The sequence below is a fragment of the Onychomys torridus genome, chromosome 13 (assembly GCF_903995425.1).
Source record: "Onychomys torridus chromosome 13, mOncTor1.1, whole genome shotgun sequence".
NCBI lineage: Eukaryota > Metazoa > Chordata > Mammalia > Rodentia > Cricetidae > Onychomys > Onychomys torridus.
Window position 1 is genome coordinate 51,313,915 of NC_050455.1, and position 22,119 is coordinate 51,336,033.

At 46.2% G+C, this 22,119-nt stretch overlaps 1 protein-coding gene across 1 annotated transcript in view; it reads left to right on the forward strand.

Moving 5' to 3' along the window:
* The window catches only part of Apcdd1 (APC down-regulated 1), a 31,715-nt gene that overhangs the window by 3,931 nt on the left and 5,665 nt on the right, over window positions 1–22,119 (forward strand). Inside the window, exons 2-3 of the mRNA XM_036205208.1 lie at window positions 8,233–8,416; window positions 11,285–11,816. Coding sequence (XP_036061101.1) covers window positions 8,233–8,416; window positions 11,285–11,816 — 716 coding nt within the window. The remainder of the gene's footprint in view (window positions 1–8,232; window positions 8,417–11,284; window positions 11,817–22,119) is intronic.

The following is a 22,119-nucleotide window of genomic DNA, read 5'->3' on the forward strand; positions in this document are numbered from 1 at the left end:
ACATTTCCTCTCCCTTTCCCTTCTTTGTCATAGATGGAATCCTGAAAAGGATCATAACTTATTTGTACACACTTGGTTGGGGGCAAGGACCTCGGACAGATGTTTAATAGTCTCTTGTTAAATAGACTGACTCACATCACATGTGACTGAGGAGTTCTGTGATGGTCATGTGCATTCTCTCCCCCAAGAGATAAAAGAACTAAATGAGGGTGGGTGATTGGACCCTGTAGCTGCATAGTGTTTAGGGGCACGTGACGACTGATACAGTCCAAGTGAAGCATACAACATGGAGGAGCAGGGATAGGAGCTGGCGTGGTGATGGTGATGTGTAGAGGCACAGGACACACAGAGCAGGTGTGCCTTCAGCAGATCTGCCACGATCACACAGGACACTCTGGAAAAACACCTCCCACCATCTGCCAGGACCCTGTGTGACTGTGTCATGATTGTATGCATGCAGGTTATGGTGGGGTTCTCCCCAACTTCAGGGTGAATTATTCTGGAGAATGGAGGGGTAGATATCTAATTATGAGAAAGGCTCTGTATGAGAAATCATGAAGTGTATTCTGTTCTGTAAGCGCCCCCCCCCCCAGTTTTATTCCTTCAGCTAGCCATTGTTCAAAAGTTGATCTGTGAGTCACTGCCTGTGGGTGCCACTGCTTCCTAGGTGCAGGGCTGAAGAGGGGCTTTCCCTTTTCCCAAGACTTCCTGAAGACTATCTAGTGGTAATGAAGAAGTGATTCAGAGAACCCCAGATCCAGGATGGCCCACTGTGAGTCATTGTTCTAGTCTGCTTTTGGGAATCCCACGCATGTACCAACACACACACACACACACACACACACACACACACACACACACACCCCACAAATACCACACATATACATGCACCATATACAGTATACATACATGCCCCCCAGCATGCTTCATGCATGTAAAACACACATGTATATTGTACATACACAAACACCATATACAGCACAAAGATCATATCACACACAGATACGTAGACACACATACCACACATGTATATATGGTACAGATATCATAGGTATCTGTGATATACATACAAACAGCACCCACCTACACCACAAACACTACACATGGGCATATATTATAAAGACATACCAAACATGTATCATACCCATATACCATACATAGTGCACACATATATGCTGCACTTGCATATATCATTGATTTGTGGTACACACACACACACACACACAGGACTTGGCCATCTCTGTTCAACCTATATCCCAAAGGCCAGAATGTGAAATTTTCACTTTATTATGTTTTTTTCTAAAGAGTACCTATTTCCTGTATGAAGGTTTACAGACAGTATAAGCACTTCTTTTCATTTTTGTTTGTCATTGGAAAGAAACTTGGAACTAAAAACAAGAGTGTGGTGTGCATCAGGGCCTGGATGGTATTCAGGCAAGGTACCATCTGCAGCATACAAGCTCTTATTCCAGAACCTGGGAGCCATGCTGGAGCTTATCTCCCCATATCCACTTCAAAGCATGCTTTACAGTAATGACTGCTTGTTTAATTGGGCAGGGCGATTTCATGGCTAAGTAATTACCTGTAGTTAAACTAATCAGTCTTATTTTCTATATCAGCACTAGTGCTGACTTGAGATGCTGTACCCCTCTGATTATCAAGGCACACACATTATGTAAAGTAGGGAAAGCTGCAAAATGAGTTTTAAGGAAAGGATCCTTCAAAACTCCGCTCCGAGACAGTATTGCTAATGTGTTGACATTACATTTATTTACATTTTAAAATTACATTTTAGGTATTAGGGTACGTCTCTGGAGACTGGTCTGATCAAATATTACCCATGTGTGCTTGAAAAGTTGTTTTCTGGTGAATTTTGCATTGTGGTATCTAAAAAATGGCTTAGAGGATTTTACGTCCCAGTCAGTCTGCCTGGGCACGTGGAAACCAGAACCTACCTAGATAATTTAGTTCTTAAAATGTTATTGAAAAAATCAAGGATTTGGACTCGTATACTTTCCATGTGTCAACCATGGACTTTGCATAAGGAAGAACCATACACACGGTGGTTATTTAGCCCTTTGTTGAATAAATGAGTGTTGTCTCTCAGAAGGTGAACAACCACTGCCTCCCTCCCTTCCCATCTTTTCAAGCATCTTCTTTGGTTTCTCAGTAGCCTGCCTTGCTCCTGAGAGCACCATGGGTCTGGTAAGGAGATGTGTGGGTGATATTAGGAGTCCCAGCTTCATCCTTTTGAAAGCTCTGCTAAGTACCACCTTCAAGAGCGTTCGTTACCTGTGCTTTCAAGTGATGTAAACAGCTGAGCACCTGGCTCGTTATTTAGAATACAAACTGCAATGTAAAAGTTGACCTTGTGCTTCCTCTTATTCAAGCAAATCTGGGTTTTAGTTGCTGATGTTGGGTATTCTTACTAAGTAGCAGACTGTTGTGAGTGAGTACATTGGTGGATAAGATCACAGCAAAATCTAAGATTCCTGGGTGCAGTAACTCACCTACCTGTGGGTGTATCACTCTTGTGACAGGTCACATCTGCCCCTGTGCACACATGTGAGCGGTCCTTACAGAATTCTGGGATCTGTGTAGTATTTGGAAAGTGATAATCTATAAATGCTTAACCTCACAGAACTTAATTTGTTTTCACTAGGTGACCATTTTCCTTCCAGACTTCCACATTATTCCTACCCTCACACTCCCTCAAAAGAAACCACCCTTTTGCCATAATGATTTTATTTGGGTCCTGGCCATGCTTGAGATCACTTTCTGGAGAAGTTGTTTAATGGCTGACTTACTCAGAATTCCCCTGGACTGAGAACAGTGATGAGAGCTTCCCTGTCAGTGGGCACTGTGGCCAACTATTCATAAATGTACCTCGGTGTCCCCATGCTTGAGTGGTAACTAGTGATTGACCAAATGAGGCAACATGAAAAGTAAATTGTCAAGTGGTGTGTGACCACAAAGGCCCCTGGGTTGACCAGAAGTCTAAGGCTGGGCTCCTTAACTGGCCCATCTAGACTATGCCTTGAAAAGGAAGTGGTGAGGTGTAAGGATATTGGCTTTAGTGTTTCCCAAAACTGAAATGGATACATCAAATGAGCTTCTAATTCCTAGACCTTAAACAGAAGTAGCCCTTGAAAGAAGGTCATCCATATTTTTCACATCAGCCAAAAAACTCAGAAACAGTTTTATCCACCTACAAATAGAAAGAAGACAGACACAAATATGTTTAAGACATGGTATGCCCTTCAAGGGGTTCATGTGTAGGAAGCTGTGTGGTGATGTCAAGTAGTGGAACCTGCCTATAATCACAGTTTCTTGAAGGCCCAAAAGATCAAGGCCAACCTGAGGTACAGAATGAGTTTAAGGGTGGCTGGGCAACCTAGTGAGACCCTGTTTTAAAAAAAAATGAGAAGAGGACCTAGGATGGGGATGTTCAGTAATCATGTACTTGATTAGCATGCACAAAGTGCTAGGTTTGATCCAAGTATGCCCAAAACTCCAAGTTTGATCTAAGCATACACAAAATTCTAGGCTTGTTCAGTTCCAAGGACTATTCCTCTTTTGCTATGTGGGTCCTTAGGTGAGGCCTGTTGGGGAGGGATTAAATCATTGGAGGCATTGCCCTTGGAGAGAATTAATGCTGGTCTCAGGAAATGAATTCCATCCTTTCAAAAGCCAGTTGCTGTAACAGATCACATGGAGCCCCTACCTGTTCTTGAGTGTATTCCCATCACAATGCCATCAAGCATGCTATGAGCCAGCACAATGTGAGAAGCCACAGCCCCCAGCAGAGCCAAGCAAAAATCAATGCTATACTCTGTATTAAAAACCCAACATAATTAAAATTTTTTCTAGCCTCAGGTAGCTTGTTGTAACAATGGGAAATAAATGTATACAATTATTAACACACCCACCCCACCCCACCCACACACACACTATAAACTCACCATCACACTTGTTGAATCTTCTCTACCTGCTGGTCACCTGTTCCCTGGCTGAACTGGCTACCTCACTAGGTTCCTAAGCTGTGTTCATGACCAAGAGCCACATAGTAGGTTGGCATTTGTCTCCTACTTTCCAATAATTTGCATAATGGATTTTACTTTTCACCACTGGCTAAAAACACAACCATAACTTTCCTTCCCTGTGTGAGTCCATTCCTTTGAATGACCCGTCTAATTACTAACCATCACTCTTGCCTCTGCCTTTGAGTCCCTGGCTTTATTCCCAGAGCCTCCCTTGGTCGTCTCTAGCCATTTCCTATCTAGACCTCTAAGCCAACAAAACTCACCTTAATTCAGATTTGTACTTCCTGACTCTAAAATACACAAATAATTAATAGGTATTTGTTAAGCTGAGCACAGCTTGTCAAGAACCAGGTGCCTGGTGCTCTGTGTTCTACTCCCTGCTCTCCTCGTTTTCAGAATCATTTTAGAACACAGGCTGCCAGCCCCAATCTTTGCTCTCTTCTTCAGAATCATGTCTGCCAGCCCAGGCTTAATTCTGAGTACCTGGTCCTCCTCAGAGCTCAAAGGGTGGGCAGTGCTGGAACACCATTGCTTTAACTGTTTGTTGGGAGAGAGTTTTTGAGATTGGCTTAAGAATGTTATTACTACCTGGAACAGTAGTGCTAACAGTGCATGAAATGCATTGTGCTGAATTAGACCAAGCCCATGAGGAGCAACATTACCCATAAGTGGGCTGAAGCTCAGAGAGGTTGAGTAATTTGTGTGAGTTTATCAGCCTAAGTATATTTCACCAACTGCGAGATGCCCTTCCTCTCTTTCTTCCACTTTAAGATCTTTGTAGTGAGTGTGCATCTTACCACCGATGGGAGTCACAGTCTCTTTGGACTATACGTATTGGTAAAAAAAAGAGTGTGGTGGGCTCTGCCACTGAGCTAAACTCCTGATTCATGACATTGTTTTTGCCTGTGGCAACTTGGACAGAAGTATTCACCTTTCCCCACCCTGCTTCCTGTGTGTGTATCTTGTGCTCCTTGTTTGGAGTTTAGTTGCAAGTAGGTTGGTTTTGAAAATCAAGAGTCAACTACTGAGTCAGCATGCATGCTCTTTCTATAACCTGCTGATAAATGAATCCCAGAGCCTGAGAAGAAAACTACTCTGAAGGGTAAACAGATCTTATAACAGAGCAACAAGTGTTAATTTGTCCTCAGTGGGAAGATAATTGCAATTCCATATTTTCTCACCCAACATGTCTGTCATAGTGACTGGAAAATAAGGATACCCATAGAAACATAAGGCTGTGTTTGTGTTTTGTGACCAAGACACATGAAGAACAAACATTTGCCACCAAAGGCCTGGAAAATTCAAAATCTCCTTGAACAGATAAATGTCAAAGCCATCTGAGGCTGCTGTGAATGATTCATGGGCATTGTTGAAACATTATGTCATTGTTAAATGTAAGTGTTTTGTCACTGGTGATAAAATAATGATGCATCTCAACCACCATTGAAGTCTTGGGTTGAATAAAATTCTGTAAGCAACAAACCCAGTTTTAAACTCAGACTACTCAGCTCAGGCGACTTCACCCACATCCCTTGCACTCCTGGCTTTTATTAGCCAGGAGTTTATGAGAGAGCATTCATAGAGTGCAAAGGAGTTTGCAAATCAAATTTTAGAACATAATTTGGTCATCACTGAGATGTTGGCATTTTTATTGAATGCTGGAGTCACATTTCAAGTAGAATTCTCTCCAGCTCTCATGCCTTAGGACTTTAATTAAGATCTATTTGAAGCCAGCCACATTATAATTGATCATATTATTGACCCACCAGATAGCAGATTGTATTACATTTCGTTCTTTGATTGCCTAACAAGGGACATACAGGAATGTTTAGTGGCATCGGGATAATTATAACTGTTGGAGTTGGTAGAGGTATGATGGATGGCACTTTTGTCCCCTGTATTAGTTCATATCCCTGTGGATGTCAGACAAATAGGTACTGAATGATCAGAACTGTGAGAAATCCTCCCTGAGTGCACACAGTGTAGATGGTGTCCACCACAGAGTTGCCAGCAGTTCGCTCCTGACTCAATGGACCTTCTACCTGGCCCAGTGCCACATCTGAACAACAGCAGGGCAGGCTCTTCTCTCTGTCTCTCTCTCTCTCTCTGTCTCTCTCTCTCTCTGTCTCTCTGTCTCTGTCTCTGTCTCTGTCTCTCTGTGTGTGTGTGTGTGTGTGTGTGTGTGTGTGTGTGTGCGCGCGTGTGTTGGTGTGTGCTCTTTTGGTAACAGGCTGGTTTGGGAAAGAGAAGGAAGGAAGGAAGGAAGGAAGGAAGGAAGGAAGGAAGGAAGGAAGGAAGGAAGGAAGGTCTGCGTTCAGCAAGCTTGCTGCTCCTTCCACCGCCCAGGCCACCCATCTGGGAGAGTACATGTGAGATGGAAGGTGGTGCTAGGAGCATCACTGAAGGAAGCACCTTCCCTCCATGAAAACCTAGAAACGGAAGCCCTCGCTCCATAATTAGGACTATAAATAATGACATCACTAGACAGCAATCGCCCTCTTTCATTATTACCTGCAAGCAGCTCAGGCCAAAAGCAAGTGGTCTTAGCCTCAGATGGAACACCACCTGTACTAGTAACTTCTACCTCACTGTGATGACAATATCTGATAACAGCAAAGGAGAATGCTCATTCTGGCTCCTTCTTCCAGAGAGTTTCCGTCCATCATGGCAGGGAAGTCAGAGTACAGTAATGTAGCCCATGGTGGTGGGAGCATGTGACAGGGGCTTTTCAGTTTAAGTTGGACCAGAAAGCAGAGAGGGCAATGGCAGCAGGGCTCAGGCTATAACCTTCCAATGCCTGCCTCCAGTGACCTATTTCTCCCTGCTAGGCTCTACCTCCTGAAGGTTCCACAGCTTCCCAAAATAATGCCACCAAGTGGGGAACCAACATTTCAAACTATAAGCCTGTAGGGAGACATTGCACATTCAGACCATGCCATATCACCATCAATTTCGGTTAAGAATCTCTCACTCAGGTTTTTGTTAGTTGAGTGGTGCCCATAGGTTCCTCCTCCTCGTGGCTCCCAACTGTGTTTGAATAGTGCTAATAAGTAGAAACAGTTGCTCCCTCCACAGGGCAGCATGTTACAAAGAGAACCCCAAGAGCTCATATGCAAAGACATGTAGCTTCTAACTGCTGGGACTGTACACTGAGAATCCATTCCATCCTCTGAGCATTTGAGCCACTGATAGCAGATAGCTAAATATGAGCAGCCAGCCTGCAGGTTTTAAGGGTGACGACACCCACAGTGGCCTTGACACCCCACCTATTGGACTTTTCCTCTTGAAAGTTCAGGCCATCTCTTAATGACAAATCTGAAAGCCAAGATTCTAATTTGCAAGGGCATCCATTTGGAGTCTGTGGTGGCCAGAAAAACTGTGATTCAGTATCCGCATGCGGGAGGCTAGCCAAGGAGCAGATCCCAGCCAGAAGCTTTAGAGCTGTCCCTGACCCTTTCTCTTTCCACATCTTCCATGCTGTGTTTGCACCAATGTTGATCTCTTTGCTCTTTCTGTTCCTCACCTAAACATGCCAGTTTGTGAAGGCACCCTTCTTGATGTCCCCTTCCCCCACCCTCTTTAATTCACCTTTTTTTTTTCAGTGCCTCTACTACAGTGTTTCTCAACCTGTAGATCGAGACCCCTTCGGACAGGGGTTGCCTAAGACCATCGGGAAACACAGATATTTACATGACAGTTCACTACAGTAGCAAAATTACAGTTATGAAGTGGCAACAAAAATAATTTCATGGTTGGGGGTCACCACAACATGAGGAACTGTATTAAAGGGTCTCAGCATTAGGAAGGCTGAGAACCACTGCTCTAGAACAGGCCTCTCTGAATTGACCTTGTAAGGTCCGTTCAAGGCTCTACCATGCAGGTGCTTGCGAAGAAGTAAGAAACCTTGGTGAACGCATCCGAACTCTGGTTTTGCAAGGGACTAGCTGAGTGGCCCCAAGCAAGCTAGGTTCTGATTCTCACAGGCCTTGGTTTTCCACCTGGGAAACGATCTCCAAGAGTGTTCCCCACTTTGGCTTGGGAATTCCCAGAGAGAGAGTACTATGTATGTGCAGCCTGGTGGAGTAAGCATGCTTTTCCACGGCAGCCACTCCCAGCTCTAGACATAACTTTCTACCTGACTCACACCTGATGCTGCCTCTTTTGTTTACTTTCTGCTCTTGTCTTTCAGGGCTGGGAGAGGGTTCTGCCCTCCTTCATCCAGACAGCAGATCACATCCTCGGTCCTTAGAGAAAAGTGCCTGGAGGGCCTTCAAGGAGTCACAGTGCCATCATATGCTCAAGCATCTCCACAATGGTGCTCGGATCACTGTGCAGATGCCCCCAACCATCGAAGGCCACTGGGTTTCCACAGGGTAAGAACTGGACTTGAGACAGAAAGGGAAGAGAGCTGTCTGGGAGTAGAATCTAAGGAAGACCCCTCTGGTGGGTTTAGATGCTGACTTTGTGGAATACACAGTAACTGAGAACCAGGCAACTCTTGGAAACTGGTTGGTTAAGCAGAGCTAAGAGCTATAGAAATCTTATGCCCAAAGCAGCAATGGTATCATTGCACTGCTAACTACACAATATGAGTGAATAGATCCTTGTTTACTGAACTCTGTGGGACCACTTGCATATAAAGAGAAACCATTAGCAAGTGAAATTAAGCGTCTGTGTTTCACCAACCCTGAAACATGACTGCAAAGCTTCTTGTGGTCTAAATATTCTCGCCATATTCTAGTAACTTAATCCATGGCTTCAGGGCGCTGGGGGTAAGTTAAGTGCTGCCTCCACTGGCCAGTTCTTAGATTCTTTACTGTGTTGTGAAGCTGAGATTAATCCCAGTTTGAGCTCTGGCTTATCTTCCATTAGAGCTTTTAAAAATAGCCTAGAGGCAGATCAGCGATTTTCTTTCTACCCATTAAATTGTTGAGCATTTACAAGACTAACTGGGATCTGATGACTCCTCCCTACTCTCAATTCCTGGGATATGGATAGCAGCCTCCAGTGACCTTGGGAAAAAATAACCAAACATGTATGGACAAAAGAAAATCCTATAAAATTATGACATTGAGTTTTTTTTTGCTAAAAATGGGTCTCTTAAAATAAGTGTAATAAATCTCTTGCATATGGATTTTAAATGTGAAATTATAATGAAATTATAACCTGAAAATGGTCATATATTAGGTGGCTGCTGTGGGCCAAGCAGTTGTGTATATTTTATGTATATAGTGGTGACTCTGACAGACTTGTTCCCTATTGTCACAGATTTTGCAGAGGAACACAGAGAATGAGGGGTGGGATTGCAGCAGGTGTGGGAGGAGAGAGCCTTATTTTAGAGTTAGGATAGGCCCTGAATGTCTAGTTTCTTCATGAAGGAAGAGTTATTTGTTATTTATGTAGACAAAGTAGCCAAGTTATGGCTGCATATAGGGTGAGCATGGCCTGATCAGCTTGGAGACCTCACTGACCCCAGCCCTGCAACCTAGCTCCCTGAGGGTGGATCTGAGCTATCTTGCAGAATAGGCCTTTTGGTTATAGTTGTTGATCTGGAGTAGGCTTTTTCTTGTTGTTGTGTTTTCTTCCTTCCTTCCTTCCTTCCTTCCTTCCTTCCTTCCTCCCTCCCTCCCTCCCTCCCTCCCTCCCTCCCTCCCTCTCTACCTCCCTCCCTCCCTCCCTCCCTTCCTTCCTTCCTTTCTTTCTTTCTTTTTTTGACAGAGTTTCATTGTGTTGCCCAGGCTAACCTTGAACTCGGAACTCAAGTGATCCTCTCGCTTAAGCCTCAGGAATAGCTGGGACTACAGGTATGTGCTGCTGTGTCCAGCTAACAGGTCTTCTAATCTAGGGAAACTTGAAAGCAAATGAATGATGCCATGCCTGGTCCATGTTTAAAATGAGATTGATTCAACTTTATGAAAGGGCACTCCAGCTGTTTGTGGCAAATGTATGGGAGCAACCATAAGCTGGGAGTGACTGTTGAGAGCCTTACACACGTCTGCCTAGAACTAATGGTGGCTTACATGAAAAGGATGGGAGAGCAATGGAAAAATGACTGGGTCTGAGATACACTGAGTTCAGGGTAGAATCCACAGGTGTTAATATTGAGCTTAAGAGAAAAAAAAAAAAGAGAAGAGGTCTCCCTACCTCTGCTGACCTCTCTCACAGCTCACACTAGACTCCAGTTCCTTTGGGCCAAAAGCCTAGGGTAGCCTTTGCCTCTTTCTTCTACCTCCAGTGACCAGTGCTCAAATGATCATGCATTTTACATCCGTAAGGCATTATTCAACAGCAGTGGATAGGTTGATATAACAAAAGTACTTGCATTAAGTCGTAGTTATTGCTCATGCGTCTGCCAACTCAAAGTCTAAATTGTGGACAATTTTAAGAAGCACCTGTGTTTGTGCTTGATTTAGCCATACCATCGGCTCAGCTCAGAGTTCTTTATGAGCAGAGGTAGAATTCTGATGAGCCAAGAGTTGTAACTGGAAAGACTAGGGTCTAGCCAGCTTCATAGACAAACTCTGGGCGGTGATTCAAGGAATCCCTTCCCTCTACTGGTACAGCCTCTGCTGTGTATATGGATTGATGGCAAACCCTATGAGGATGTCCCTGAGCCCAAGAGATATTTTGCTTGGGAGCCTAGCATTTATCTAAGGACATGTCCCCTTTGTCAACCAATACACACCAAAGGAGTCCTGGTCTCTCTTATTATGTTAGCTTTGCTCCCATTTAATTTTTTTTTTTTATATCTTTCCCCACTGAGAGCATAATAGAGTGGATAGAAAGGCAAACTTCCATTTCTGCCAAGATTCCATATCAGAACAAAGGACCACCTTAGACAAGTTTCATCATTTGAAGTGTTCGTGAATCCTTTTGATCTACCAGGGAGGTTCCTTATATAGACCAGTGGCAGGCTCACTGTCCCCTCTTATCCAGAGAGAAGGGAACGTCCCTATGAGGCCCGTGTCACATACAATGAATGAAAAACTTTTAGGTTAGACTGGTTAGGGTCAGTCACTGAGGCTGCATTGCCTAGATTCATGGTCAGGCTCTAGCGCTTGCTTTCTTCTGACTCCGTTTCCTCAGACGTGAGTGGTAATCATATACAATGCCTGAGTTGTTGTGAACATTCACTCAATTAACGTTTGTAAAGGACATGGTCATCACTGGTCTTATTACTACAGTGACTTTTCATGTGCCACTGGATTTACTCAAGATTTACCTGCTCTGTTCCTCAACAGCTGTGAAGTGAGGTCGGGGCCGGAGTTCGTCACAAGATCTTACAGATTCTACAACAATAACACCTTCAAGGCCTACCAGTTTTACTACGGCAGCAACCGCTGCACAGATCCCACCTATACGCTTATAATCCGAGGCAAGATCCGCCTGCGCCAGGCATCCTGGATCATCCGTGGGGGCACTGAGGCTGACTACCAGCTTCATGGCGTCCAAGTCATCTGCCATACAGAGGCAGTTGCTGAACAACTCAGCCGACTAGTGAACCGAACTTGCCCAGGCTTCCTGGCTCCTGGTGGTCTCTGGGTACAGGACGTGGCCTATGACCTCTGGCAAGAAGAGAGTAACCACGAGTGCACCAAGGCTGTGAACTTTGCCATGCACGAGCTGCAGCTCATCCGTGTGGAGAAGCAATATCCCCACCACAGCCTGGACCACTTGGTAGAGGAGCTCTTCCTGGGCGACATCCACACTGATGCTACCCAGAGGGTGTTCTACCGGCCGTCCAGTTATCAGCCTCCCCTGCAGAATGCCAAGGTACCCACCTAGCCACAGATCTCTGCTGAGTCTGCATCCCCTTGACTTTAAGTAAGACAGGTGGCCCATGAGGCATGTCAGAGAGATCCCAGGGGGACCTGAGGAATGTAGGTGTTTCTGGAAAGTAAAGAGAGAAGTGTGGAATGCTGGGAAGTGACATGTAGCTGGGAGTGCTGGGGCTGCCACCCATTGGTTTTGTGTTCTGGGGAGTAGTTGTGATGCTCATGAAAAATAACTCCAACATCTCAGAAACTCCTTACAGCCCAGAGGACAGCATGAGGAACATGAGGGGTACCATGACAACCATGTGGGGAAGACTCCCATCGGCGGCACACACCCCAACACTAAGGGCCTCCTGAGACATGCTATCGTGACCCTCTAAGGTTCTCAGGGGTCAGGTGCCTTCACTGTACACTTGGTGGATTTCAGCGCCATCTCTTGAACCAGATACCCAGACCCGAGTTCTTCCCATTTTATTAAATGACTTGGAAAGCCACTGTGATTAGAAGGGGGATTGAGGAGGGCAGGAAGCCGCTAAACCTTAGCATGCTCATTATTTGAGTTATGTCCTAGTAATAGCTAGAATTCACAAGATATCTCCTCCCCCAAGCTCCAAAGCGTATTAGTCAGTGTGTAACTCATTCATTTCCACTGAGATGTTTGTGAAGTTCTGGGCTGGGAGGAGCAGACAGATTTCAAGCCTGTTGGAGTGGTCAGGAGAGTTACCATATAGTGTCTCCCAGCTATGCTCATGGGCCTTGGTGGAAGAGAGCTAAGAGTGGTGGGTCAAAACACGAAGCTCCGGTTCACTTCGATTCATTGTTTGAAGTGCTCTTTATAGTACTCATCTGAGGTTACTCACCATTAATCAAGCCGTCTCAGGTACTTCTCTGCTGGAGATGGCACAGTGCCTGTTATTGTAAGCTCATGTCATGGAGTTTTATTAAATAATCATCTTGACTGAAACTGAAAAGTCTGCCCTGTATGCAAGGTGATGCCGCATGGAGGCCCAGAGCCCCCAAAAGATTCTGAGGCTGTGCTACAGTGCCTTGGACAGCTCGCCAGCCGGACTCGGCAGGGCTCCTAAGGCTTTCCTCCCACACGGAAGAGGAAGCAGGTCCATCATGCTCCACCCTTAGTGTTCAGAAGCACCCAAGGGGCCAGGGCAGCCTGTAGTTGAAGAATGCCTGGTATTCCCTTACTGTGACGAGCACGGGACCTGAAGCTCTGCCCCTTCAGTGTGTTGGAGCCACAGGACAGGTGGTGCAGGGAGGGGCTGTTAACAGGATGCTGCCAGCTGCTAGAGGTGTGGTTCTAGGCCAGGCTTCAGTGGATCTTTTAGAAAAGTAGGTAAGAACCGCTGGCTTCCAGTTCTCTTCTGAACTCTGGCCGGCTGGTAGCGTCATCTCTACTCTGCTCTGAGCATCACGGGAGTGCGCCATCTTGCTTAGAATTGGATTAGAAATGGAGGCAGGGAAGGGGATTTCACAGCTGCATGTGAGGTGTCCTTTGGATGGAAGCTAACTGACGTTCCATTTAGTGTGACTGTAAGTTGTCCGGGTTGTCCACTCACGCCACCCTAACCAGGAGCATGTGCCTGTTCTGTTACTCCATATCATCATGGCAATCTGCCAAGCATGCAACGCCATCGTCATCCCTTACACCCGTGGACTTAGCAGTGAGCGGAGAACAGCTGTGTGCCGAGCGTGTAGGCTCCTGACTAATCCTAGCACTCAAGAGGCTGAGGCAGGATAGCTGAGAGGTCGGCCTGGGCGATGTAGTGAGATAAAGAGTACCCAGGTCAGCCTAAGCTACAGTATAAGGCATTGTCTTGAAAACAAACGAAAATCCAAAGTAACAGCAGCAAAACCTATCCCATCGATAGTGAGGGGCAGAGTCAAGGTCTGTCCCCCATCTGACCTCATGTCACTGTTTGCACACCCAGGGCCTGGTTCTCTTTCCTTGCCAGCATGTGCCCACTTAGGCTCTTTGATGTCTTACGCTCCTTTTAGATGCCAGAAGGAGGATTGGTTTTGGTTTCCTGTCCTCCCCTGCCCCCCATCCTTTCTTACCTGAATCTCTTCCCCCTACCTTCTCTGGTGTACCTCCAGGGTGTGGAGATCTCTGAGTGAACCTCTCACCTACTGGCCGCAGTCCAGGCCCAGGGTGGACCTTCAGTGATGTCTGTGTACCTCCCTGGTTGGGCCTGTCTGGCTTGTGGCCCCTGGGGGTGGGGAGGAGTGTCTTCCGAGTCAGTTATCCTGCCCTGGCATGGGATTTCAGGGTGACAGGCATGATGCTGACCTTCTCTAGGGGAGTTTTTTATTTCTAAAGAGTTAAAAGATTTTCTTGAACTCTGGATAAATTGGCAAGCATGTGGAATTTGGAAGTGGAAGCCAGTCCTAGATCACAGCTGTCTCGCTGGCATCAGCTGGGGTCAAGCGCTCTCTCTTTACCTGACCCCTTAGAGCCCGGCACTTCTTTCCTCTCCAATGGAGGCACTGTAAGGATGCTGTCTCTCCTGTCTCCTTGGACTGGAGAGTAGAGAGAGCCCTGCTTGCTGATAGCTCCAGGAGAAATGAGGATGGATGGCTGGAGAGTGTCCAAACACCGATGCCTGCCATGAGACACTTCCTCCTGTCTTCTCCTCCCTTTCTGTGGAGGCAGTTGTGGGCGGATTCATCCAGATTCTCAAGACGCAGACTTTATAAACCCCAGGTCTGGGTCCAAGATTCCAGAAACGTGAGGGGTGGAAAGAACTTGAGGATGTGATGTTTATCCAGAATGTACTTCCTAACAGGGATAAGGAAGAGGAAGACTTAGCATGTTTAAGGTGATCTCATTTGTATGAAACAAATAATTGAAGAAAGGAAGGAGCAGAGGGTATGAGGAAGGGGAACCTGGCAATGAATTCTGAAGACGGGGGAGGGGGGGGAGTTGGAGAAACTGAGGTTTCCTTTAGGTGCCTTCTATAATTTGTACCCTGGTCTTGTAGAACCTAAACACCATTGCCAAGCAAAGTTCAAAATCAAGAAAAAAGCCCTGAGGAGTCTAAGGGATGGTGAAGCCATGGATAAAGCTGGAACCCACTGAGAGAAAGGCTTAGGCTTCCCTGGGCCTAGCAAGACCTATGCTGTGGGACCACTGTGGCTGCCCAGCCAGGATGGCTGCAAGGCTGTGAAAGGCCCATTCTTCCCTTGTTGTCCCTTGCCTTGTGCTTCTCAGTGCATAGGGATGCCCCTCAGGAAGTTTTTAGATCCTTCCCCAAGACAACTAGAAGAAAGAGTGAATGACTTGGCCAGTTTCTTTCTAGGCGCTGGATGTGGTAAAGCCCAGTTGCCTGTGCCCATGGGACATTCCAGCAGCAGGTTGTCTGGGCTGGTTGTGGCTGTCTGGCCCAGGACAGGAAGCAACCCAGAGTGAGTATCTTCAAAGAGTACACACTTTGTACCAAGGGGCCTTGACTCTCTAGCTTTGAACTCTTTGCCTCCCCCCAATTGCTGGTCCATGGAGACCTGACTGAAAATTAGTTGAATGCTAAATTGAGTTTGAAACCACTAGTCTTAGCCCCTGTGGAAACAGGACACCGTGTAAAAATAGAAACTTCAAGTCAACTTGTTTTGATAGGCTTCATACAGCTTTGAGGGAAGGCTCTGAGTCCCTTGGCAAGTAAGTGCTGTTTGCAGACTCAGGTGTGCGGGGATTTCTTTCAGCAGGAAATTGGCTACTCTTCGTTAAGAAAAATCAAGGTGGCCTAAAATAACCCCTAACGATGCTTGGAGTGGGTGTCTAGCCCCAGCACACCACTGCCCTCTGCCCTGATTCGCTAGAGCCATGTAATTGGAGTGTACACCCAAGTTCAAGTGCAGCGATAGACTCATATGGTTATTAAAAGCAAATAATCGCCGGAAGCCTTAGCAATGCCCAGACTTTTAAGCAGGTGGAATTGATCATTCTCCAGCATCTTCCACTGATTCATCCACAGGATTGTAAATCAAAGGGGCTGTCTAAAAGCAACATCTAGGCATTGTGTGTCTGAAATATTCTGACCAGGCAGTTGCCAGGGGGTGGGCGGAGGATCCCATCAGGCCTTCACAGCACCTGACCCCTACAGAAGAGAAAAGGGCCAGACACCCTCTCCAGTTCTACAGAAACCAGGCCGGGAGCCAGGATCAGTTTGTGATTCAGGCTTGTTTGAGAAGAACGGCTTTCTACAGGGTGCTGGCTTTGTCTACATGGTTCCAGGATCCCCCCACAGACATCAAAAGACAGTTCAAGTCCTGTGACATGAGTGTGAGGAAGCTCTGTATACCTTCCTTATACTTTAAACTATCACTAGTGGATGTACAGTATCGGAGACAATGCAATTCTGTATAAATAAACTGTATCCTTCAGGAATCAACATGTGGAGACGCTTGTAAATTTAGGGCAGATGCAGGTTGTCTCCCTCAGTATTTTGGGCTGCACTTGGATGTATCCTCAGATCAAAACTCACACATGGAGAGGGCTAATGGTGTGTGAAGAAGACAGACGATCTGTGAACTTCGGGGTATTGATGACATCAGAGGGACTGGAAGAGGTTCTGTAGGCAGTAAGGTTTTTCAGCCCCTTGCTGCTGCTGGCTAGGTTGGCCGTTAGCTCCTTGAGCATATCCTGGGTAAGAAGACAGGACACTGGCTCAAGGAAGGAGCCAGATGCTTGTGCAAGGACCCTGTGTGCTTTCTCTTCTGCCAGAGTTGGGGAAGGAAAGGAAAGGGCGTTGCAGAGACGATGTGAGATGGATGTCGTGGTGCAAGGCCACAGGTTTGGAGAGACATGACTTGAGATACTCTCTCAGGCCATTCTTCGGTAAATTTTCCTAAAGCAAATTCTTCCCACTGCTGGGCCAAGGTGTTCAGTAGGCAGCAGCTGCTTCCTGGTGTATACAGACAGAGAGCCGGCTGTTGGGGTTTCTTTCTTGGTTTGACACGTCACACCGTGGCTGTACTGCAGCGCTGCAGCAGTGCCCTGATTGCCGATACAGATCTCGTTATTTCTCGACTCCTCCAGAGGGGTTTTGGCAGACAGACAGGCATGCAGGGTTGCTTTATTTAAGGAGTGAGCAGGCTTGGAAAGATTTGTTGTCAGGGACAATGCAAGCGGTAAACATTTCATCCCTTAAAAGGCAAGGACGCTGAAAGGCCAAAGTGAAACCCCCAAGAAGCAGGAAATTGGCCATTTGAAAAGTATGTCTAAGCAGCTAGGGAGAGAGGAGGGGGAGCAGGCGAAGAAGCTTCCTCTGTGGACAATGGCGTCATCTTGGCCCCTTTAGGGATCAAAATGAACCAAGGGGGTCATGGGTTACCTGAGTCTGAATATAAATTTATTCATTACATTTATTTATTTTGTGTGTGTGTGTGTGTGTGTGTGTGCACACACAGAAATTCAGAGCTTGACAGCAAGTGTCCTTATCCCCTGACTGTGTCCCTGACTCTGAATCCAGGCCCAGGAAGCCCTGCAGGATGCTCCTCCCACAGACAGCGTCTCTCCATGTGGATAAATGTGACTTTCATGATTCAGCTCCTTCCATATCCTGTGACAGCTTCCTCCCTGTCAGTCCATCCATCGGGAGCTTCATGGGGTCCAGCAGTATTCTGCTGAATAACCTGAGAATCATGAAGGGGAGCTCTCTGGTCTTGGCCTGAAAGGGCAGATGCAGAAGCTAGGGAGGGTGCTCACACGAGGCTGTGTGCAACAGAAACATCACCCGACACACTGCAAATGGCCATTGTAAGGAGAGCTTTCACCATAGGCTTATGGCTACTGTGGCTTACTCATGGCTATTCTGAATGAGAATCATGAATCCTTTCTTCTTTTTTATCCTATGGAGCAAAGCCCTAAGAAAGGAAGTTTCCATCATCTATTCCCATTGCTCTCCTTGAACAAAACTTTTAGCCAAGAATTGCTGCTTTGAAGGCTTGTGTTTTGTCCAGCCTGCTACTCCAATTGATCTTTCACAAGATCTCAAGTAATTTCTTCCATTCTGGGAAGTCCATGGAAACAAGTGGGCACTGTCAGCAGATGCTGTTGACCAACCCTCCAGAAATAAATGTTGGCAGGAAACAGGAGACGCCTGAAGAGCCCCCATCAGTCATCAGCCCCAGAGCCCTTTTCTGTAGGGCTATAGCCCTCGTAGAGGGGACATTTGCTGTTTGCAGAACCTCAAGCCTGAGAGCTGAATTAAGACAAAGGCAGCATTCCACAAGCCCCAGAACCAAATTAGAGGCCCAAGGTTGTGAGGTCATCTGGCCTAACTTATTTTCTCTCTGCACCTTGGTTACCTCAGCTAGGAAAATGTGCTGATGTTCTCACTGGGAGGGTGGAAAGCTTCAGAAAAGGATGTACTTGAAGGCTTCAGAATGCCATGTCCTTATGCACAGGCTGCAGTTCTTGAACCTGCTGCCCAGCGTCAGTGTGCGGACGAGGCGACTCCCTGCCCCCTGACAGCAATGCTGTGTACTTGGGAACTGCAAGGTCAATTTCCATTTTTAACACCAGTTCTTGTTTTCAGAGAACACTTGTATGGGGCTTATTTCTAGCTCCAACCCTCTTGAGTTAAGTCTACTCCCCAGCCCTGATGCAGAGCATGGAACCAGAGTCACTTACATGCCAGACAAGTACTCTGCCTCTCCACAGCACCCTAGGTCCCTAGATTAAAGGTTTTTTTTAAATAGTGGGTGTAAAGTATAGCAGCAAGGAAACATCTCCTGGCTCCTCTGATTTAAACTTTCAAATCATGTATATACAGAAACCGTGACTTTAAATAGCCCTTTCCAACATGGAGGGAAATGGAGCCGTACACAGCCAAGTTGGAGAGCTGAGAAAAGGATATTTCTCAAGTGTAAAGCAAATGCTATTCAGTGGTGCAAACCAACTTTCATTGGAAATAAATCTCCATATGTAGTTCTCATCCACTCATCTTTAAAGGTTCTCTCATTAAACCGCCCTAGAATAGGAGCTGCAGAGCAATCCATCATGCAGGCTTTGCTCCATGCTTTGGTGAAATTATTGCTATAGGTCCCTTTAATTTTTATTCATGCCAAAAAGTATGAAAATGTAAGAAAACAATTTTTAAAACTTAATCCACAAACAGAAGTATCTCCTTACACAGCCATGACTAAATCTGTCACCTTGTTGACCTCATCCACGGAGGCCAAAAACACTGCCTCTGCTTGGGACATCTTTGGTTGCTTAATAGTAACTGCAAAATGGCTTCAGAAAGGATAGGGGTGGGCAAGACAGACTTTCCTCTAAAGAATTCTTAGAAATAACGGGTATGCTCTTTATCGAATTGTTAAGGAAGTATAAATTTAAACCACAATAGGATACCAAGTTGCCCATTGGGACAGCTGTTACCAAAGGGGGGAAAAGTGGAAAATAAATGTTGGCAAGGATGTAGGGGAATTGGAACTCTTATAGTTTGCTGATAGAAATGTCAAATGGTGCAACTATTGTGGAATACAGTCTTGTTCCTCAAAAAAGCAAACACTGGATTACTGTATGGTGTAGCTATTTTACATCCAGGTGTATACTCAAAAAGATTGAAAGAGATATGCAAATACATAGTCCTTCAACCATGTTCATGGCATTATTCACAGCAGGGAAAAGGTGGGATGCAGTCTAAGTGTCTATGAACAGAGTAACTGATAAGCAAAATGTGTCTCTGCATGGAATGATTAGGCCTTAAAAGGAAGGGCTTTCTGAAACATGCTACAACATGGGTGAACCTAGAATACATTTTCTAGTGACATTGGCCAGTCACAAAATGGAAAATACTGTATGAGTCTCCTTACAGGAGGTCCTTAATCATATTCCAAGACAGAAAGTAGAAGGGTGGTTGCCACGGGCTAGGAAAGGGAGGGATGGAAGGTCATTTCAGTTAGGGAAGATGAGAAGGTTCTAGAGATAGACAGTAGTAACAGCCGCCTAACCATGTAACTATACTTAATGCCACAGAACTATGCACTTAAAATTTACTAAGATGGTCTGTAACCTTTAAAAACACACACACACACACACACACAGTAAGACAAAAACAACCAGTGTAAGAATTTGTAATACTAGTGCTTAAGAGCCAGGTTCCTTCTGGTCATTGCACATAAACCCAGATCCCATAAGCCTGCTGGTTCAAACATGCCCAGCCTGCTTTTTTCTTAGGGACACCATTTTTATCTCGGGACACCATTCATCTGGAGGGACCACAGGCCAGTGGAAGCATCTTGGAACCCTGGAACCCCTGCTTCCTCTTCTTAAAAAAGTGTTCCTCATGGACATCCAACCTACCACTCATGGTGTCATGGAGGAGTAGCCTGGGTGACCACTTTGCCCTCGCCTTGCCCAGCCTTTGCCTGCTGAATTGAACAGCAGTGATCTTTAATGTTTTCCCATCAGTATTGCGCTTTCCCTGAACCAGTACTGGTGCTGAAGGGGAAAACTTACTTTTGTGGGGATTGAAACAACTTCCTGGAATGGCCAGAAGTGAAGGATGCACAGTGGATATTCCTAAATTCCCAGTAAATGTAGAAATTCAAGTTGTGGAGAGTGGGATGGAGAAGAAGTGGAGGTTGGGATGGATGAAAGTAAGTGATTTGGCCCACAGAGCCTTGTGGGACCTTCTGGGGAGCAGGAGCAGTAGGCAGTAAGCATCTTTGCTGTGGAGATGCCAGCAAGGAAGGGACCCAGTTCTTTGTGGACCGCCGGAGACCCTATGGGTCCATATTTCTGACCCTGACTGAACATCAGCTTCTGATGCCTCTTCTTACTGGAATGTGGCAGGCCACCTGCAGGTGCTTTAGACTGTCATGCTTGGACAGGGCCTCAGTGTCATTGTGAATCAACTTCATGCTGATTGTGGTAATTGTTCTAGCATCCTCTGCTCTGTGCAGGAGCCCTGGAGTATACCTAGTTATAGACGCCAAGTGAACATTCCATCCTGGCCTTTAAATGTCAGAGCAACCCATTTAGGGTGAAGGCTGTGGAATCTTCACCTCCTAGCAGCTTACTGAGAGGGCATAGCACGTGAGAGCTCAGGACGTGGGTTCTCCATTACTTCAGTTTATACTTTCCTCCCTACCGTGAACCCAAAGGACTGTGACACATGCAGGTAGACAGGCCATTGCCTTGGTCTCCTCAAGTGGGTACACTGAGTGGGAACCACCTTGCTCTCTACCATTTCTCACCTGCAGCAGTTAGGCAAGTGTGGACAGTAGTCACCACTGTGTAAGTGAGGATGTTGAAGCAGAGAAAAATGAATAACTTATCATGGCTACCAGCTGTGAGGCAGGCAGTGGAACTAGCTTAGGCCTTCAGGATCTGGCCAGAGCTTGTTATCTGCTCTAAATCAGCACTGGCTCTGATGGGTTGTGTTCCTGTTATCTCCCTCTGGTCTGCTGGTCATAGGCTGGACATAATTTATATTACCCTGCATGCCCAAAAGTCCTCTGCAGGAAACCCCAGGCCAGCAAATGCACCTGGACCCTGGGACAGGGAAGAGTTGGCCTTCCCCTTAACTCCTCACCCCTGCTTATTTCACCATCTACAAGCCACACATCACCAGAACAAAGGAAGCATCCTCTTCTATAAGTTGTAACTAAGCTTATCCAATGGATGAAGAGGGTCAAGTGAGTACAGGGTTCCCCCTTAATGGGGGTGTGGAAGAAGCAGGTGGAATGTACCTCCCCTCCCATCCTCACCACCATCTTCCACAAAGGCAAGCTTGTCACCATTACCAAGTCACATGTATGATGACAACAAGCCTACATTGGTGACAGAGGTGAATTTTGACTTGCCAAGAACAAGTGTTTCCCTGCCCAGGAAGGAGTGAAGGTGTGATGCATGTGGGCTGGGAGTGTGGGGCTTCATGTCCCAGTGAGCTATGTCTCCCTGATCAGAGGGCAGAGATCCAAGGCTGTGGTTCATGCTATGTTCACCCCTTGGGCCTTGTTCCAACTTTGAGGAGAGCAGAAACATGGAGAAGACCCCTGGGTTAGAGTTGTCCTGTTGGTTGGATTAGGTGGCAGGCTCATGGTGTTGTGCCCAGGACCCATTCTACAGGCAGAGATTTGGGTTGCCAGCTCTGAAGGCAAGCAGGGTAATCAGAGCTGACATCTATGACATGGGAACCAACCAAAATACTCCCCGGGTCATGCCTCTTGGAAATGAGAGCAGAGCTTTACTGTGGACCCTAAGCTGCAGAAAGTTGGAAAAGCAAGCTTTTCAAGAGCTAAGAAGCTCTGAACCCTGGGATCCAGGCACACTAGGACAG